The following is a 21,021-nucleotide window of genomic DNA, read 5'->3' on the forward strand; positions in this document are numbered from 1 at the left end:
TTTTCAACAACTGATGCATGAGGAGGTCTCGCTGAGTATCCAGCAAATAATCTGCCTTCCTCCTTCTTTTGCTACCGAAGTGGATAACTTCACATTTACCCACATTTATACTGTATCTGCCATGCATATGCCCACTCACAACCTGTGTGAATCCGCTGAAGCATCACTGCATCCTCCTCACTGCTCAACCTCCCACCCAATTTTGTACCATTTGCAAATTTGGAGATAATAAATTTAGATCTCTCATCCAATTATATAATGTGAACAGTTTCTGACATTAAGGGGCACACAATTGTTTTGTCAACATTTTTCTCTTTAAGACCCTAAAAAACTTCTTACAGTCAGTTTTTATGTTCCCAGTTAGCTTACTTTCATATTGTATTCGCTTCTTCATAATCAATCCCTTGGTCCGCCTTTGCTGAATTTTAAACTGTTCCCAATCCTTAGGTCTGTTGTTTTTTCTTGCTAATTTGTATGCTTCAATTCCTGATTTCCCTTCTAAACTATGGTTTGGCTCAGTTCTCTTTCTACTCTTGTGCCAAATAGGAATAAACAACTTTTGGAGTTCACCTATTTGTTTCCTTAATGCCTGCCATTGCCTGTCCACTGTCCTTCCTTTCAGTAATGTTTCTCAGTCTATCATAGTCAGTTCATGCCTCATAGTATCATAGCTACCTTTTATTGAGATTCAGTACCCTGGTCAGAATCAATTGCCACACTGTCCACCTTGATAAAAATTCTATCATATTATGGTCACTCATCCCCAAGGGTGTTCTCACAACTAGATTGCCAAGTAACCCTTTCACATTGCACAATACCCAGTCATAGATGGCCTGTTCCTTTGTTGGTTCCTCAATGTATTGGTCCAGAAAACCATCTTGTATGCACTCCAGAAGTTCCTCCTCTTTTGTACTGTGACTAATTTGACACACCCAATCTGTATGCAGAACTAGATGTCGTCAGATGATGAATGAAAATTATTATTTTCACAGCACTGGTTAGCATTGCTGCCTTAAAGCACCAGGGACCCGAGTTGGATTCCGGCCTCGGGTGACTGTCTTCATAGAGTTTGCACGTTCTCCTTGTGGCTGCATGGATTTCTCCCGGGTGCTCCGAAGTTTCCTCCCACAGTCCAAAGATGTGCAGGTTAGGTGGATTGGGCATGCTAAAAATTGCCCCTTCATGTCCAAAGATGTGCAGATTAGGTGGATTGGCTATGATTAATGCACGGGGTTACGGGGATAGGGCTGGGTAGTGGGTCTCAATGTAGAGTGCTATTTGGAGGATTGGTGCAGAATCACGGGGCTGATTGGCCTCCTTCTGCACTGTAGGGATTTTATGGATTTTCCTGTTTTGAAATATAATCTTGTTAACTTGAAAAATAATGACCATGTCAGCATTTAGCACCTCCCATTAGATTGTAGATTATCTGTGACAAATTAACAAGCCAGTTCTGATTTGGCCTGACTAAACTCTAACCTCGTACTATCTTTCGTTCTAATAGACAAATTTGCTTTGAAAAACTCTGTGGTACAAAATAAGTGGACAGGATATTTTTCTTTTTCTTCTCCGTTCACTGCTGCTATCACTACGACAATCTATTTCACTTCCACAGCTTCACTCCTGACTCCGCTCAACTGCTGCTGAAACTCTTATTTATATCTCTTGTGACCTCTCAACTTGACTGTTCCAATGCACTCTTGGCTGGTATCCCACATTTTACACCCCCATAAACATAAGGTCATCCAAAATTCTGCTGCCCATGCCTTAATTGGATTGGATTGGATTTGTTTATTGTCACGTGTACCGAGGTATAGTGAAAAGTATTTTTCGGCGAGCAGCTCAACAGATCATTAAGTACATGGGAAGAAAAGGGAATAAAAGAAAATACATAATAGGGCAACACAAGATATACAATGTAACTACATAAGCACTGGCATCGGATGAAGCATACAGGTTGTAGTGTTAATGAGGTCAGTCTATAAAAGGGTCATTTAGGAGTCTGGTGACAGTGGGGAAGAAGCTGTTTTTGAGTTAAAACCCTGGTTCATTAATGTCCTTTAGGAAAGGAAATCTGCCATCCTTTCCTGGTATGGCCTTTGACTCTATGTGATTCTAGACACACAGCAGTGTGGTTGACTCTTAACTGCCCCTCCAAGGGCAATTAGGGATCGGCAATAAATGTTGGCACAGCCTGCGATGCCCACATCCCATGAACGAATAAAAAAAATCTCCCACCAAGATCCATTTATCTGTTATCCTTATGCTCAGGGATTTGTATTGATGCCAGGTCAAGCTCCATGATTTTAAAATTCTCTCATCACCATTTTCAAATCTCTCCATGACCTCACTCCTCTCCATCTCTGTGATCTTCTCCAACCCTATTAACTCTCTGAGTCACCTGCACTCTTCTCCATCCCAGATTTTAATTATTCTATCATTAGTTGCCGTCCATTCAACTGCCTAGACCCCAAGTTCTAGAATATCCTTCCGAAATCTCCCTGCCTTCCTTACCTCACTTTTCTCCTTTAAGACTCACTTTAAACCCTTTTTGTGACTTGGTGGCATTTTGTTTTCCAACGCTCCTGTGAAGTGCCTTGGAACATTTTACAGTAGTCCCCCGTTATACCGCGCTCCGTAATACGGCGGGGGTGCTTATGGACCCCAACTTTTTTCGTGGGCTCAACCCACACTTTAGTCTGTAACGGAACTTGGGAGGTTTTGGTCCAAAAAGGATGAATTCCAAGCTATCCCAGCCTGAGACTTGAAAGCGCAGAAAAAGCAATCAACATTGTCTAAGTCGGAAACCATGCAGTTGTGATGAAAAACGCCTAAGAACAAGAAAGACAGGATTGTTAAGCACCCTACCTTGCAATGGTGGTCCTCAACCTAGGATGCCCCGCTGGATGCGGAGTGTCACCTTCCTGTGCTGTAGTTCAGGACTCCCGCCAAAGGAGACACAGTCCTAGTGACCAGCACCAGTGACAACACTTTCCCGGCAAGAGTCAGCATCACTCCCCCATACCGGAGACTCCCAACCTGCGAGATGGACGCGTAGGTACCCGGATAAATCGGCAAACCGGGCACCAGTGGGTAAGCCTGCCCAATGATCATCTCAGGGGGAGGACACATTTTGTGGACGATTCTCAGTTATTCTCAGCACAGGTGGTGCTCAAAATTTTCGTAGGCTTCCGCGGCTCGGATGCAACGCGGGTGGCTGTCTTGGACCCCAACACCCGCGGTATAACGTGGGACTACTGTATTACATTAAAGGTGCTGTACAAATGTAAGTTGTTGTTGTGATTTTTCCATTCTTAACTACCAGAAGACACTTCACTATGTTGAACAGCACATTCAAACTATGCAGTATTGTATATGCTATTTGCATGTGTGATTTATCAAGTGTCCAATTTTGTAATATTTTTATTTACGATGCCTTATCATGTCAGTGCATCTCACATCTTTTGAAGTGCAGTGAACTACAAGGTAAATGTTCTGTGTAAACCATTTGGATGTAAAAGCTTATTATGTTTGCTATTGGAAATGCATTTAGTTGAAATTCAACTTTGGCATATAAAGTCCGAACGCCATTGTAATTGTGTATTTGGGGGGAAAACTGGGGTGCTCAGTATGTCTGGTGATCTGTCACAGATGGCAGTCCTCTCCTGGAGGTGATTACCATGCAATATTGGAAGGGATTTTCCAGCATATTTTCCTGAAGCTTCAGTTTTTCTTCTGCTGTTTTTGTCTTCCTGAGGATTTTAGCATTAATAATAGCTCGAGTGTAGATCTGATTACACTACAGATGTAGTTCAGTGTATATTTTTTGTGTGTTTGTATTAGTAGGACGTTTGAACTATGCACTTCCTTGTTAAACTATGCTGGTTTAACTATGCAGTGAAATGTACTTCACGGGTCACATTAGTTATTCCTCTCTATTTACTCATGACAAAGGTAGTATATGTCCTTCTTCAAACAGCTTAAGTTTCTTCAGTGTTCCTTTAACCGAAGAGGTAGAATAATGGAAGTCACCAAAATGTAACGGTCCTACTCTAAGTTTAATGCTGGTGCATCAGCAGATTTAAACAATTGTGGCCAGCAAATATGGTGATTGAGGTTGTGTGCTTCCTCCAAATAATGAGCTAAATTGTTTTTTCTTTTTTTTTTTTTTGCAGAATTGCTTGAGAGCAGTTTTGGAACAGATTGCCGCATACGGACAAGTTGTGTTTAGACTACAGAAGTTCATGGATGAAGTTATTGGATACAGCTCTGAAAGTTGCCCACCTGGAACCTTACCCATGTGTAAAAAGTTTACTGAGCCCCCCTTTCGAACGTATCAGTCTTTTGTCTGGGCCCTGCATAAATATTTTGTAAACTTCAAGGAAGAGCTTGTCAGCATTGAAAAGTGCATGATAACTAAAGGTATTCAAAATGTTGCATGTTTAAAACACTTCCCTTGTTAGCTTTTAGCAAATAATTTTTCTTGTTGCAATTATCATCCACCATCCAACACATTACTGACTATCGTACATTAGATTTTCTAACATACATTCAGTCTCAAAATTGAAGCATATAGAACATAGAACATAGAACAGTACAGCACAGAACAGGCCCTTCGGCCCTCAATGTTGTGCCGAGCCATGATCACCCTACTCAAACCCACGTATCCACCCTATACCCGTAACCCAACAACACCCCCACCACCTTACTTTTTTTATTAGGACACTACGGGCAATTTAGCATGGCCAATCCACCTAACCCGCACATCTTTGGACTGTGGGAGGAAACCGGAGCACCCGGAGGAAACCCACGCACACAGGGGAGGACGTGCAGACTCCACACAGACAGTGACCCAGCCGGGAATCGAATCTGGGACCCTGGAGCTGTGAAGCATTTATGCTAACCACCATGCTACCAACAGCAGGAGATTCTCATTAGCCCAATAGATGTCCCTCAGAATTGATGCAGGAGCAGAGAAAAACTTAGACAAATTGTACTTCAGTACCATGATGAGCATGATCGATTTTCCTCAGCCGAATGCAAGCATCATCAACCTTGCTTTGGTGGGTTCTCACGCTACTTTGTACAAGTTGCAGAGTTCCAGGGAATTAAATTTCATAATGTCAAGCTCTGTGAGTAAGAAATTAGACTGAAGCTTTTGCACTGGCATTCTAGCAACTTCATTATTGTTATTGCTGCTTCAGATGCAGCTAACAAAGTTAGAAAGTAATGTATTTTCCTTCCTTCATAACGCTCTGCCACTTACGTGATATTTCATCTGGCAAACTGCCTTGCAATATCTCTGCTACTTATATAGGGCGGGATTCTCCGACTCCCGCCGGGTGGGAGAATCGCCGGGGGTCGGCATGAATCCCACTCCCGCCATCCTCCCAATTCTCCCGCCCCCCCCAAAAACCAGCCCGCCATGAGTCGCGCCGCCCATGTCTGAGAATGGCGGGGTCTGGCGTGACTCAATGGGCGCCGGTGTTGCCGGAAATTTCCGGCCCGCGATGGGCCGAAGTCCCGCCCATCTGTTGCCAGTCCCGCCAGCGTAAATTGGAGTAGGTCCCTTACCGGCGGGACCTGGCAGCGCGGGCAGGCTCTGGGGTTCTTGGGGGGGGCGTGGGTGGATCTGGCCCCGGGAGGTGTCCCCACGGTGGCCTGGCCCGCGATCGGGGCCCACCGATCCGCGAGCGGGCCTGTGCCATGGGGGCACTCTATTGTTCCGCATCGGAGGCTGTGGCCCTCCGCCATTCCCACTGCGGAAGGTAATCCCTCTGCGCATGTGCGGGCATGATGCCAGCACCACTGGCGCTCCCGCATCGGAAGGCGGAGGCCCTTCGGCGCCGATTGGCGTGGCGCCAAGCCCCTTTCCCACCGGCCGGCGGAGCACCAACCACTGATGGTGCGGAGGATTCTGCACCTTTGGGGCGGCGCGACGCCGGAGTGGTTCACGCCACTCCGTCCCGCCGGGATCCCCCACCTCGCCGGGTAGGGGGGAATCCCGCCCATAGTATTCACTTATCGGTCTTTGCCAGACAATCAATAGCTTTGCTGCTTGCTAGAGCTTATTCACTGATTTGATGATTATTCCTGAAGCTCTGGTTGGTTTCATATATCTTTCGTGATTTGAAATCTGAATCCCTTAGTTTGCATGTTGATTCCAATAGTGTACTGAGGTGTGTGGGAATTATTCTGAAGTATTTTGAGAAAGAATAAGGAAGGTTGTTGGATAGCTGCTCTTAAGGGGCTCCTCATCTTGGCTGTTTAGCTAATGCAAAGGAGGTGGGCAGCAGCAAAAAATATTAATCACTGTTTAAAATTTACATTTTCTCCATGTTCCCCTTCAAGTGATTGAAGGTTTGGATTCCTGTGGCATTTATACACGTGCCCTACCTGAGGGAACTGTTGTTTTATCAGTGAAGATTTCAGCACGGTCAGCCCATGGTGCTCTGTGGCCAGTTGCTTTTGAATGAGCTGGGTTGGGCTGTGCATAAAGGTTTTCAGCATTCAAACAGGAGCTTTAAAGTAATTTGTGCTGTGGAAATATGCATTACTTACATCATTTTAGTGTTGGGTATTAAAATAATTTGTCAGGGGTTTCTAAATCTTATTCTTCGCATTGTTTAAGGTTTTCTGAAAGCACTGCAAGTAAGAATTTATCTCTTGGTAGAGTTTGGTTCACAAACTTCCTAATTACTTGCTGACAGTAAAAGGCTGTATAATTATTTCTTACAGTTCTGTTGCTTACTGACTGTACTTATTATTTTACTTTATAAGATGAGACGGTAACCTTAGCAGCAGTACTTGAGAAACTGGCTCCTCGATTGTCTCAACTTAAGATACTTCACAAAATATTCAGTACAGGAATAGCAGAGGTTCCACCTGATACTCCAAATGTAATCAGGGCTTCTCATCTGTTGAATACTCTGTACAAGGCTATTATTGAATATGACAGTGTTGGAGAAGCTGCTGAGCAGACCGTGAGTGCATCTTTTATCACATCAATGCTAAGAAGCAAAATTCAGTGCGTGGGGCTGGGATGTTAAGTGGAAACCCATCTTTGTTAATACTATTAAAAGTTGAAATGTTCATGTAATTTTGCTTTTTTTGTCCCTTTTTTCTATACAATTTTCTCTTTGTTTTGACATGGTGGAGGCAGCTTGGGGCTGATCTTTCAAAAACAGTAGCTCTCATCAACAAGTTGATTTTCTGCAATTGCAAGCAATGTTCCCTCTAAGCTGTGCAGCTAGTTCTGGTGCAGATTGCACACAAGTCACCCCTATAAGTTACCAAATTTATGTGGTTGTGCAACAGAATTTAAATGCTCGTTGCTGTAAACTTGAAACATATTTTAGAGGGTAGAGCTTAGAAAGCAGGTTATTTGAATTCCCACCTGTTCTTATCCACAGAGATGGATTTTTAAAAGAGTTCATGGAATGGTTTTCAGAAGTAGCTGATTCCATAAACTGCTCACGGTACCATTTATTTTCCTATCTGGCCCCTCATTTCTGATAGGAATACCTTATGTACCACACTAGCATCAGGAAACATTTTAAAAATTTGAGTGCTATTTTATACATTTTGGAGAGTGTCTTTCTGAAATGTAATGAAATTGGGGATCAGTTGGAACTGGTGCTTTTCTGTCCAAGTGATTTTTGCTGCCTCTGGAATTACCTCCCTAAACCTGTCTGCCTCTAAACCGCTCTCTTTTCTTTTAAAACACTCCTTAAAACCTCCCTTTTTGGACAACATGCTGATCATGTGTTCCAGTCTCCCCTTAAGTGACTCAATGGTTGTGCCCCTGGGCAGAACTTTGGAAAGTTTTATTACATTAAAGGCATAATAAAAACATAAATTGTTCAAAAATCTCAAAACATAATTTATGATGGTTACTTCCAAAAAAAACATTTGAGATATGGTAATGAAATTGAATGCTTGAGGCAGATCTGAAAATGGTATATTTTTGTGTCAGAACAGCTGAAAGATTAACGCAGATTCACGTCTATGCATTCCAGTTTCAGTTAAGGCAGTGAGCAGTAGCAAGGTACTATATCCTAATGTTGGTAAAGTTAAATCTAAGGCTGAGTTTATCAATTATCACTCATGGCCTGTTACAAGGATTAAATGGTAGGGTGGACAGTATACCTGATTGTTAGGCAGAAATGATAGGGAAGATGGTGATATTAAATTGTGGCATTCAATGGTAAAACTCATCAAATAAAGAGTTTTGAACCTTGACCAAATGGCTTGGAAGATAAGAATAACTGAGAAGAGAAAAGGTGATTTTAATTTTGACAGGAATAGTAATAGGGCTGTGAGACTAGGCAGTGAGAATAAACTGTGAGGCTAACCTTTTTTAAATCTTTAGCTTTAACCATCTCTGACTCTTTATCTCTCTCTCTGCAGGTCTCACTTCTCTTTTCTTTATGGGTAGAAACTGTAAGGCCATATCTCGAAATTGTGGATGAGTGGATAGTACACGGAAACCTGTCTGACCCTGCAAAAGAATTCATTATCCAAAGGTACTATAATCACAAAATTATGAACTGTGTTTGACTACTTGGTTTTGTTTACTTTGGCATCCAAGTTAATGTCTGCAGCAAGGAATTAACCCTTTAAATAGGCCGAAAAATGTATCCAGAATTGCCACTTATGATTGCTCTCCATAGTTCCATCCCCTCCGCCGCCCTTCTTTCTGAAAGTACACGTTAGTACCAGGTGCAAAGAGGTTTGAGATGCATTTTACTACCTCCAGCAACTGAACAGTTGTAAAAGCAATTGTGACGGATCATTGGTGAGATGTGAATAATGTCTTATTTGGCCGAGATGTTTGAAGGTGACTGTCTCTTGTCAAATTATATTTTGGTCAGGATTCAGTGTTTTCTGGAGGTGGTTAGAAAATTGGCAAGAGGAAAGACAATGAATTATTATTTTAAAATAAAAGCTGATTTAGAAGATTGATGAATGCATATGGTTAAAAAGGTTAATGTGCAGTCAAAATATAAAGATTAGTTTTGTACGTATAATTACAGCCACCAAAAGATTTTGAATAAAATAGACATCTTTTCTTTTTCCTTTTTTCTCATGTGCTTAGTGATCTTGGGCAGTTTCAGTTTTGTTCACTTCCTGGTTTCCACCACCACTGAATTGGCCGACGTGGCCTGAAGCTGATTTTCAGCAACCCATAGCAATTATTACGTAAATTGAGGGCAGCACGGTGGCGCAGTGGGTTAGCCCTGCTGCCACGGCGCCGAGGTCCCAGGTTCAATCCCGGCTCTGGGTCACTGTCTGTGTGGAGTTTGCACATTCTCCCCGTGTTTGCATGGGTTTCACCCCCACAACCCAAAGATGTGCAGGGTAGGTGGATTGGCCACGCTAAATTGCCCCTTAATAGGAAAAAATGAATTGGGTGCTCAAAATTTATTTAAAAGAAAAAAAAATGATTACGTAAATTGCACAAGATTTAGCAGTTGTGTGCCCCACAAGTCATTGCTGCTCCCAGTTTTGGCCACAGAGCATGTATAGATTATTTTAGTGCAAACACACCATATTGTTGAAATTTGCTGATGATGGATGGGCACAAAAGTAGAGGGTTTGGTGTGAGGAGAATGGGAAAAGATATAGACAGGATAGTAGAACAGACAGACAGGTGGCTAATGTGATTTAATGTGGGGAATTGGAAAGTAATGTATTTTGAGAAGAAAAATGAGGAATAGCAATAAGTTGAAGAGAGTGAGGGAATAATGGTATCGATGTGTTCAAGTATCTAATTCCCAGGAGATAGAGGCATCTGGGCGAGTTTTTAAAAAAAATAAAAGGCCATAGCACTTTGGGTTTCATAAATAGAGTAATTGGTAAAATAGGACTAATAAATTTGTACATGGCAATGATTAGGCTCATGTTAGGTGTGCAATTGAAACGCCCTGCTTTAGAAAGGGCTTTAAAACCCTAAAGAGCTTGTGCTGTCGATCCAAGAAAATGGGAACTATAGAAACTTGAGCGAGTTCCACTGTTAGAAAAGGCTAACTTTAAAGAAGAAAATTTGAAGAATTTTGATGGAGTGAATATAGAAAGATTATTACTTCTGTCAAAAAGTAATAATGACAGAAAATGTCTCAAGATGAGACGTTGGAGCCTGGAATGATTACAGCGAGAACCCAGGTGAGAATCAGTCCAACTTTTTAAGGAAAAATTGAACAAGTATTTGAAGCAGAGGAAGATACGTGGAAATGATGAGACAAGAAGTTACGGATTGTTCTAGAAAAGAGCCATTTCAAACTAGCTAGGTTGGAAGGTAATAACTTTTTTGTAATAACTTCTACAATTCCAAATGAAGTTTCAAATCATCAGAAGCTTTGAGAACGCCATTTTAGAATGTGATATTTGGCCAGTTAATGAAGGTCCTTCTTGCGGGGACATCAAAAATGTTCAGCAGTACGACAACCAACTGCCTATACTTATTGAAGGGTGATGGTATAATAATGAGAGATAAATAGATAGAGCAAATGTTTTGCCTCCTCGTATTTGCTGATAATGAGGGTTCATGTACAACAGGTTCAAATAATATTGCAGGAAACCTATTTAACTTAAATATTGCAGCAATCATAGATGCTATAAAGTGGCAGTGAAGCACTGGAGCTCTTCCATGCAAGATGCCAGGACTTTGTTTCTTTCCAATCTATTCATATTGTTGTTTTGCCTGCTAGGAACAATAATGTCCCAGTGAATCACAGGGATTTCTGGCATTCCACTTGCACATTGTACAGTGTATCTGAAAAGACTGGGATTGCTGAAAATATAAGTGATGGTGCAGGCAGCAGCTGCACCGTCGATCAAGAAAGTTCCAGTAAACAACACACAATGGTCTCCTTCCTGAAACCAGTGCTCAAGCAGATTATTATGGCTGGCAAGTCAATGCAGCTGCTTCAGAACCTGGAAAGCAAAGACAAAGACAACCCAGGCCTTCTGATGCAAAATGCTCACCGAGGTAAGGAAAATAGCTGCATTGATTTAACAGTAATTATCTGAATATATTTTCTGGCCTAGGTTTTAATTACAGTTGTTTTAGAGTTACAACAGACAAGTTGGAGAACCAGTGAAATGCACATTTTGAAATTCACTACATATTACATTAACCATTATTGTAATAGTGTCTTTTCACAAATTTTTAGAAAATAAACTTCTTTATTGAAGTTGTAGCAATTGCTTATCGTTTTCTTTGGGGATCTCCAAGTACAGAAACAATTAACATTTAAAAAAATCCCTCTGTTGTAATATGCAACTCTACCTTTTGCCTGTCCTAAAATTGAACAACTTACAGGGCTTCTTAAAACATGAACGTAGGGGCAAGATAATAGACTTGTAAGTTTTTTGATGGTTATAATGCGTCAAATTCTTAGAGGGGAAAAAGGGTTTTCACAACCTCAGGACATTCCAAAGCACTTTACAGGCAGTGACGCACTTTTGAAGTGTAGTCACTGTTGTCAGGGATGTATGTGCAAACACTGAGCCATGGCTGACATAAAGTGTTAACAGATACTCCCACCCTTGAGGTATTTGATGTAGTGCTGTTTCTGCTTTTAAAAGTGATGTGTTTCCTCTACTGCTCAAACAGAGAACTGAAATTATTGTCCTGTCCATTACTAATTTGTTAGTTTAACAATTCAAGTTATTCTTCACTATAACTCTATAACTTTCCAAGTTAGATTAATGTACAATTTATATACTGATATTATATTCTGATTTATATACAATTGTGTATCCCTAAGCATCAATTTATTCTTCTGGTGCCAATTCGTAAAACTTATTCTTGGACAGATCTTTCTGCCTCAGGTATGTTGTTTTACTCCTACTTGGCGGTTCGCCTCACACCAGATAACGCTTATTAATGATTGTGGAGGAGGAAATTGTTATTGTGAATAGTGCACAAATCATCTAGTTTTTTTGTGCTCTGCAAGATAATGCAGTGCTAATTAGGATGCTGACCGTCAGCAATTTTGCTCTTCTGCCATCATTATGCATGTTAAATACTTTGTCAACTGCTAAACACCATCACTTTGCACTAAACATGATAAAAACTACCCCTTGTGCAAGACGAAAATGTAAAAGTTTTATTTTGTTATATCAATTTAGAGTACCCAATTATTTTTTCTCCCAATTAAGGGGAAATTTACTGTAGCCAACCCACCTAAGCTGCACATCTTTGGATTGTGGGGGTGAAACCCATGTAGTCACGGGGAGAATGTGCAACTCCTCACAGACAGTGACCTGGGCTGGGATCAAACCCAGGTCCTCAGCGCTGTAGGTGGTAATGCTAACCACTGCGTCACCATGCCGCCCTGAAAATGTCAAAGTTTTAAAATAATTATTTGCATAAAGTTGTACAGTTCAGAATATCCAGTATTACCTAGGTGGATCCACTAATCAGTTCATGCAAATGCTATTGTTTCACTTGCATTACTGCAGTGATAGAATTCTTGGGCGGAATTCTCCGACGCCCCGCAGGGTCGGGGAATCACCCGGGGCCGGCGTAAATCCCGTCCCCGCCGTGACTGGAATTCTCCGCCACCCGGGAACCGGCGGGAGCGGGAATCACGCCCCGCCGATTGGCATGCTCCCCGTGGCGATTCTCCGGCCCGCGATGGGCCAAAGTCCCGCCGCTGACAGGCCAATCCCGCCGACGTGGTTTAAACCACCTCTGTGCCAGAGGGATCGGCGGCGCGAGCGGGCCCCTGGGGGGGGGGGGAGGCAGAGGCAGAGGCGGCCGCTGACGCTCCGGCACATGCGCGGACCGGCGAAGGCCTTTCGGCCAGCCCCGACGCTGGCCTAGCCCCTAAAGGTGCGGAGAGTTCTGCACCTTTGGGGAGGCCCGACGCCAGAGTGGTTGGCGCCACTCCGCTACGCCCGGACCCCCCGCCTCGCCGGGTAGGGGAGAATTTCACCCCTTGTCTTGAATCGGAAGATCTTGAGTTGAGATAAAGCAATCGCCTTTGGTTCTATGTAAGGTCCCATTCCAGACTGTCGTGGCGAGAGGAGAGTTGCAGTTACTGATTACTGGGTTGACATCCAACAGCATACTTGTGTCTGATGGGAACTGAATGCTCCACCATTGTAGCCCTAGACAACAGGATTTCAGAGCTTCTGTATCTGTAATTAAGATAGGTTAGTTTCTGTAATGTGTATCTGATTCACAATGCCAGTTTTATGCTGCAAGCCAGAAATGTACCCCTTTGTACTAAACTGTCATTTGTAAATAATGAGTTTAAACTGTGGTCTGTTATTATTCTGACTACTTCAGTTAAAATGCCCTACTGCAAAAATATAACTATTGCATCAATGTCAGATTATTCCCTTGTTCTTAATTTAATAAATTCACTTCTTGGTATTATAAACCAAAGTAAGAAGTCTTACAACACCAGGTTAAAGTCCAACAGATTTGTTTCAAATCACTAGCTTTCGGAGCACTGCTCCTTCCTCGGGTGAATGAAGAGGTAGATTCCAGAAACAAATAAATAGACAAAGTCAAAGATGCAAGACGATACTTTGAATGCGAGTCTTTGCAGGTAATTAAGTCTTTCCAGGTCCAAATGGAGCAACTGGAGAAAGGGATAATCACAGGTTTAAGAGGTGTGAATTGTGTCAAGCCAGGACAGTTGGTAGGATTTTGCAAGCCCAGGCCAGATGGTGGTGGGTGAATGTAATGTGACATGAATCCAAGGTCCCGGTTGAGGCTGTACTCATGTGTGCAGAACTTGGCTATAAGTTTCTGCTCGGCGATTCTGCGTTGTCGCGCGTCCAGAAAGTCTTGAGGAACGCTTACCTGAAGATCAGAGGCTGAATGCCCTTGACTGCAGAAGTGTTCCCCGACTGGCAGGGAACATTCCTGCCTGGTGATTGTCGCGTGATGACCATTCATCTGTTGTCGCAGCGTCTGCATGGTCTCACCAATGTACCACGCTTGGGGACATCTCTTCCTACAGCGTATGAGGTAGACAACGTTGGCTGAGTCGCACGAGTATGTTCCACGTAATGGTGGTACCCATGTCGATGATCTGGCATGTCTTGCAGAGATTGCCATGGCAGGGTTCTGTGGTGTTGTGGTCGCTGTTCTGAAGGCTGGGCAGTTTGCTGCAAACAATGGTTTATTTGAGGTTGCGTGGTTGTTTGAAGGCAAGTAGTGGGGGTGTGGGGATGACTTTGGCAAGATGTTCGTCTTCATCGATGATGTGTTGAAGGCTGCGAAAAAGATGTTGTTTCTCCGCTCCGGGGAAGTACTGGATGACGAAAGGTACTCTGTCGGTTGTGTCCCGTGTTTGTCTTCTGAGGAGGTTGGTGCGGTTTTTTGCTGTGACGCGTTAGAACTGTCGATCAACGAGTCAAGTGCCATATCCCGTTTGTACGAGGGCATCTTTCAGCATCTGTAGATGCTTAGATGGTATTTACCCGTGTGTATAACCAAGTGAGGTTCTTTTGAGCTGTGAAGCAAATTTTAACTATGTGGCTGCAATCATTTGTGTTTAAATTTTATCTTCTACTTGTTTTGACTTTTAAAATCCCAAAGCTTGCTGGAATTTGTGGCTTTTGAATTCCGTAGACTATTCTTCTCGTCAGAATACAAAAAAATATTGTGATGCATGGGCCAAGTTCCCTTGGGGATTTGCTTTGTGCAGCAATTAAAACCTGCTGGATCATAACAAATTAGAAAATGTCTCCAACTCGCCGATTTTAATGGAGACAATGGGGGCTGGCAAGTAACCTCTCAGGAGACGGGTTGATGGCTAAAACCTTTTAAGGATATTTGTGCCTCCACTTTAGCTTGAGTTTTATTTTCCGCAACTGTGGCCTGGGATTCTTGAGTCTTGAGAATCCTGGCAGGTAAAAGGAGGTGAGAAGGGCTGGACCGATGAGGCAAGTGACCTAACAGCACAGCTTGTGGTAGATGGAGCAGGAGTCCATCCCTGGCTATTAAGCTGGTCTTTATGGGACTCCCACCCGTTTGTCCATATCCAACTCCGCCCCCTTCCTAATTGAGATTTATAAGATGATAAACAGTATTGACAAAGTAGATGTAGGGCGGATGCTTCCTTTTGTGAGGCAATCTAGAACGAGAGGTCATAGTTTTAGGATAAGGATAGCAGATTTAAAACAGATGAGGAGAAACTACTTCTCATGAAGGGTCGTGAATCTATGGAATTCACTATCCCAGAGTGCGATAGATGCCTGACATTGAGTAATTTTATTTAGTTTTTAAAATATTTTTTATTCTCCTTTTTCACATTTTCTCCCAAATTTACACCCACCAACAATAAATAATAATCAGTAACAAATATGTCAATCCCCATATCAATAACATCAATACCATCCTCCCACCAAATCCCAAACATTAGCCCGCATGTTCACACAAACAAATGACAAAAAGGAATTAGGGATCACCCATTGTCGCCATTGCCCCCCCCCCCCTCCCCCAACCCTCCCACCCATCCCCCCAAACTAATGTTCGATGTTATCTAGTTCTTGAAAGTGCATAATGAATAATGCCCATGAATTGTAGAACCCCTCCATCCTTCCCCTCAGTTCAAACTTAGACTTCTCAAGACCTAAGAATTCCAACAGGTCCCCCCGCCACGCCAGGACACAGTGTGGAGAGGTTGCTTTCCAACCCATCAGGATCCGCCTTCGGGCGATCAACGAGGCAAAGGCTGCAACATCTGCCTCTGCACCCGTTTCCAACCCTAGCTGGTCCGACACCCCGAAAGTGGCCTCCCGGGGACCCGGGTCCAGTTTCACGTGCACCACTTTAGAAATAACCCTAAAAACCTCCTTCCAATAATCCTCCAGCTTTGGACAGGACCAAAGCATATGAACGTGATTATCCCCCCCCCCCCCCAAAAAAAAACCAACGTTCACACACATCTTCTACTCCTTCAAAGAATTGGCTCATCCTTGCCCTCGTGAGGTGTGCTCTGTATACCACCTTCAGCCCCAACCTCGCGCACGAGGTGGAGGCATTCAGTCTCCGGAGCACCTCACACCAGAACCCCGCCTCCATATCCCCTTCCAACTCTTCCTCCCACTTTGATCCCTTCCAGTGGTGCCTTCACCTCTTCCAAAATAGCTCCATAAACCACCGACACTACCCCCTTCTCCGGTCTCCCTGTCTTCAGCACCTCCTCCAGCAATGTGGAGGGACATTGAGTAAATTTAAGAATTAGACAGATTTTAATTAGTCATGGGTTAAAGGGTTATGGAGTTGAGGCCATGTAAGCCTACTTGTGACACTAATAAAGATGAGATAAGCCACAATAGTATTGAATGGTAGAGCAGACTTCAGTGGCTGAATGGCCTACTCCTAGACCTTGTGTTCTTTCATCGTTCCCTCACCCACTGCGTGTACAATCACTCTTTCTCCCCACCACAAACATTGTGAGATTCCCATCACCTCAACAATGTTCCATTCAATCTCCAGCACGATTTTCAATATGCCTGATATCTATAGCAGGCTGCTTTCTAGTCCAACAGCTAGCTACCCTTGCCTGGCAGTCAGACAAGAAGTGTGTTGAAAAACATTTAATACTGCTATTAAATTCTTTAAGACCTGCAAGGGTCTTTAAGGCAGCAGGGTAGCATGGTGGTTAGCATAAATGCTTCACAGCTCCAGGGTCCCAGGTTCGATTCCCGGCTGGGTCACTGTCTGTGTGGAGTCTGCACGTCCTCCCCCTGTGTGCGTGGGTTTCCTCCGGGTGCTCCGGTTTCCTCCCACAGTCCAAAGATGTGCGGGTTAGGTGGATTGGCTATGCTAAATTGCCCGTAGTGTCCTAATAAAGGTAGGGTTGGGGGGGAGGTTGTTGGGTTACGGGTAAAGGGTGGATACGTGGGTTTGTGTGGGGTGATCATGGCTCGGCACAACATTGAGGGCCAAAGGGCCTGTTCTGTGCTGTACTGTTCTATGTTCTATGTAAACCCATTCTTCTGCATCCCCCCCCCCCTCTTCCCACCTCATCACACTGTTTCTAGTTCTAAGTTATTCAGTGGTCTGCAGGCCTTTTTAGTTAAGACATGTTGAAACACTGAATTATTTGGCTTTATAAAGACTGTTGATTGATGGTGTATTATCTTTCTTGACTTGAATGCAGATGCAGAAAGAAAGAGTTTATACGCGCTGTTCCTGGAGTCACTTCAGTCACGCCTTCGATATAGAGAGGATACTGAATCCTGTGAACATGCTGTTCCAGAGCAACAAGCTACAAAAGAAAGCTTGATAAAGGTGCAGTCCATAGTGGCTCGGCATCTCGAACTTGAAGATGTTCATGATCCTTTATTGGCTATAAATTTTGCAAGGTAAATCTGAAATGAAAATGTGCCCTTGTCTTTACTGTATCTATTCTAGATTTTGGAGCCAAAAACGAATCCAGTACTATTTTTGTAACTTTTTGGGGTAAATGTATGCTTTTCAACATTGAATGCTTGTATTGGGAAATGGGACACATCTTGTTTTGGGCATTCAATGTCACCATCAAATATTCCCTTCAAAATGGTCCAGCAAGCCACTAAGTTGCAGGTGTCTCACCACCTGCTCAAGATCAGTTAGGTTTGAGAATTAAATGCTGGCCTTACTGGCGAATCTCACATCCCAGTAATGAATAATAAAAAATGTAAGGCTGCAGAGCTGTCATGATCTTATTGAATGGTGGAACAGCTTTAAGGCACTAAGTGGTTTACTCCTGTTCCGATAACTGAACTGAGACATCACAGCAATGCTTCCTTTCAGCACATGGTACTTTTAAAATATTTTTGGGCAACCATTTACATGTGTGCACATGTTTTATTTATCTTGGGTGTAGACCTGTGTGTATCTGCCAGGATTCTGTGCAGCTATGGATCACTGGATGCATTGCTTCACAGCCTCATGAAATGAAATGAAATGAAAATCGCTTATTGTCACGAGTAGGCTTCAAATGAAGTTACTGTGAAAAGCCCCTAGTTGCCACATTCTGGCGCCTGTTCGGGGAGGCTGTTACGGGAATCGAACCGTGCTGCTGGCTTGCCTTGGTCTGCTTTCAAAGCCAGCGATTAGCCCTGTGAGCTAAACAGCCCCTATTTTACCCAGGCTTCTTACAGCTAATGGACACTGGAGACTTTCATTCTATTAGCTTGGCTCTAATTTCAATCTGCGCCCCAGCATTGAAAAAGCAATGGCCTTAACTTTAAATGATGCAAATTGAAAGTGAAGCCTGTTCTCCTCATAGATAGGTGGAGAAATTGGCAGGAAAATAATTGCAGCTTGCAGAGTCAGTGACTGTCTTTTGACTAGTATCAGCAGTGCTTTCCCTATAATTACATAGAATTTACAGTGCAGAAGGAGGCCATTCGGCCCATCGAGTCTGCACCGGCTCTTGGAAAGAGCACCCTACCCAAGGTTAACACCTCCACCCTATCCCAAGAACCCAGTAACCCCACCCAACACTAAGGGCAATTTTTTGGACACTAAGGGCAATTTATCATGGCCAATCCACCTAACCTGCACATCTTTGGACTGCGGGAGGAAACCAGAGCACCCGGAGGAAACCCACGCACACACGGGGAGGATGTGCAGACTCCACACAGACAGTGACCCAAGCCGGAATCGAACCTAGGACCCTGGAGCTGTGAAGCGATTGTGCTATCTACAATGCTACCGTGCTGCCCTTTTGCCATTGCCATTGCAGTCATGTAGAACGATACCCTTCAGTATTCGGGTATGAGTTCATGGATTCACCTATAAGTACTGTGGAAATATTTATCCATAGTGATAGTGGTAATATAAAATTGCTATGAATTGAAATATTGGTTTCTAAACCGGATTTTTGAGCCATTTGTTAGTAAAATTATATTTCGAGGATTTCTTTCAAATATTCATTGAATTAATGGTGGGATTTTCCACTTTTATTTTGTAAGGAAATTGCATCAGCTCTTTTAATATTTTGACACTTCCATAGTCCCAGATGACTATAGGCTGCTTTCCCTTTTGACTGGTATTGATTAATCTGAGGATCACCACACCTCGGCAAGGGACAAGGTTGAGAAGGCAGGGCTTCCTGAATAACCTCAGCCAGTACAGGAATTGAACCCATGCTGTTGGCCTTGTTCTACATCACAACCAGCCAACTGGGCTAACCCGGCCCCCATGACACATACAGGAAGTAACACTGGCAGTGTGGGGAAAGCTATTTATGAAAAAGGAAATGCATGAGTATACAGGAAAATAGTGATGGGCCAGGTCTCTCCTCTCTTGAAAAAAGAACAGTAAGAAGTTTCATAACACCAGGTTAAAGTTCAATGGTTTATTTGAAATCACAAGCTTTCGGAAGGAGCAGCCTGATGAAGGAGCAGTGCTCTGAAAGCTTATGATTTCAAATAAACCGTTGGACTTTAATCTGGTGTTATGAGGCTTCTTACTGTGCCCACCCCAGTCCAGCGCCGGCATCTCCACATCTTGAAAAAAGAAGGCTGAGCTGTGAGCTCCACGCTCTTTTAAATTATGAAAGGTTTTGATAGTGGATGTGGAGCAAATGTTTCATCTTGTGGAGCAAATGTTTCATCTTGTGGAGAAGACTAGCGCATAAATAGAGGCCATTAATATAAGATAGTCACCAAGAAATCCAATCGGGAATTCAGAAGAAACTTCTTCATCCTAAGAGTGGTGGAAATGTGGAACTCCGTATCACAGGGAATGGTTGAACCAAATAGTATAGATGTAATCAAGGGCAAACTAGGTACATTGATGAAGGAGAAGGTTATGAGGATAGGGCTAGATGAGAAAAGGTTGGCGGAGACTTAGCATGGACATATTGGGCCAAATAGCCTGCTTCTGTGCGATATATCCAATGTGATCCTATGTGTGGTCAAAGCTGCCATCTTGCATTTAGCTTTCTCCGAAAAAGAAGTTAAACTGCAGCAAAACGAAGCTCAGGAGACAATGGTAAAGTTGCATTTGCCCAGAGATGATGAACGTGGTTAATGTGATAAATGAAAATATCTACAGTGGTGGCTGGAACCCGAGTCCAGAGTCAATGTTAACTCAATAGATAGTCCGTTCTTTCCCATTGTCTGACCTGTGTAACACCAGATAAGAAAATTCAATAATAACATTGGATAGTATTCTATTTTTCTGCACTGATATTTCTCATTTTGAAATGAATAAAAACTCACTTGTGATTTTTAAAAACATTAAATGAGTACAATTTAGCAGCCTCGTCACGCCGGACATGGTGACGGCCCGTGACATTCACGCGCTCCAAACACCTCGTGGGATCTGGATCTTGTCCTCACTGGGCAAGATTTAAATGAGCCAGAAGGTTAATTTAAATATCTCTACAGCGAATTCTCCCGGGGCCCAGGAACTAGCGGCCTCACCTGGGAGCCATGGCACCGTTTAGTACTTGTTTCCACAAACATGGGCCAGGCGTAACGACATGTTGGGGGAGGGTAGGGCTCTGGCAGGGTGATAACCTGACATTCCTGCTGGCACTGCCAGGCTCAGTGCCCAGGTGCCAGATTGCCTGTGACAGGGATTGGGTCCAGGGGTGTTTTGTCCATAAGAGATGGGGGGGGGGGGGGGGGGGGACGACAATGCACGAGGACTGTTAAGTGGTAAGTTGGGTGCAGTGGGGGGGGGGGGGGGGGGTTTCAGAGGCCGCAATGGGCCGCTGAGGGGGATTTAAAACCGTTTAATATTAGGCCACATATAGAATGAAGCAGCATTAACATCATAAAAATTTCACAGATGAATCTTGGTACAATGTGTGATTTTATGTGTAATTTCGGTGTTGGTGGGATTCATTTTGTGGCACTCTCACATCTGAGTCAGAAGGTTGTGAGCTGAAGTCCCAGCAAGGAGCATAAAAATCTAGGTTAACATTCAGTACAGTACTGAGAGTCCACTGAACTGCCAGAGGTGCTGTCTTTCGACTGAGATATGAAAACAAGGCTGCTCAGGTGGACGTAAATGATCCCGTGGCATTATATCGTAGATGAACGTTG

At 43.4% G+C, this 21,021-nt stretch overlaps 1 protein-coding gene across 4 annotated transcripts in view; it reads left to right on the forward strand.

The window, feature by feature from the left end:
- tubgcp5 (tubulin, gamma complex associated protein 5) overlaps positions 1-21,021 on the forward strand; it is a 70,909-nt gene that overhangs the window by 29,885 nt on the left and 20,003 nt on the right. For all 4 annotated transcript variants that reach the window (XM_038817933.1, XM_038817934.1, XM_038817931.1 and 1 more), the window contains exons 10-14: positions 4,176-4,422; positions 6,781-6,983; positions 8,410-8,525; positions 10,710-10,990; positions 17,136-17,340. In XM_038817933.1, the coding sequence (XP_038673861.1) occupies positions 4,176-4,422; positions 6,781-6,983; positions 8,410-8,525; positions 10,710-10,990; positions 17,136-17,340 (1,052 nt within the window). The remainder of the gene's footprint in view (positions 1-4,175; positions 4,423-6,780; positions 6,984-8,409; positions 8,526-10,709; positions 10,991-17,135; positions 17,341-21,021) is intronic.

Source organism: Scyliorhinus canicula, chromosome 14 (assembly GCF_902713615.1).
Source record: "Scyliorhinus canicula chromosome 14, sScyCan1.1, whole genome shotgun sequence".
Classification (NCBI taxonomy): domain Eukaryota; kingdom Metazoa; phylum Chordata; class Chondrichthyes; order Carcharhiniformes; family Scyliorhinidae; genus Scyliorhinus; species Scyliorhinus canicula.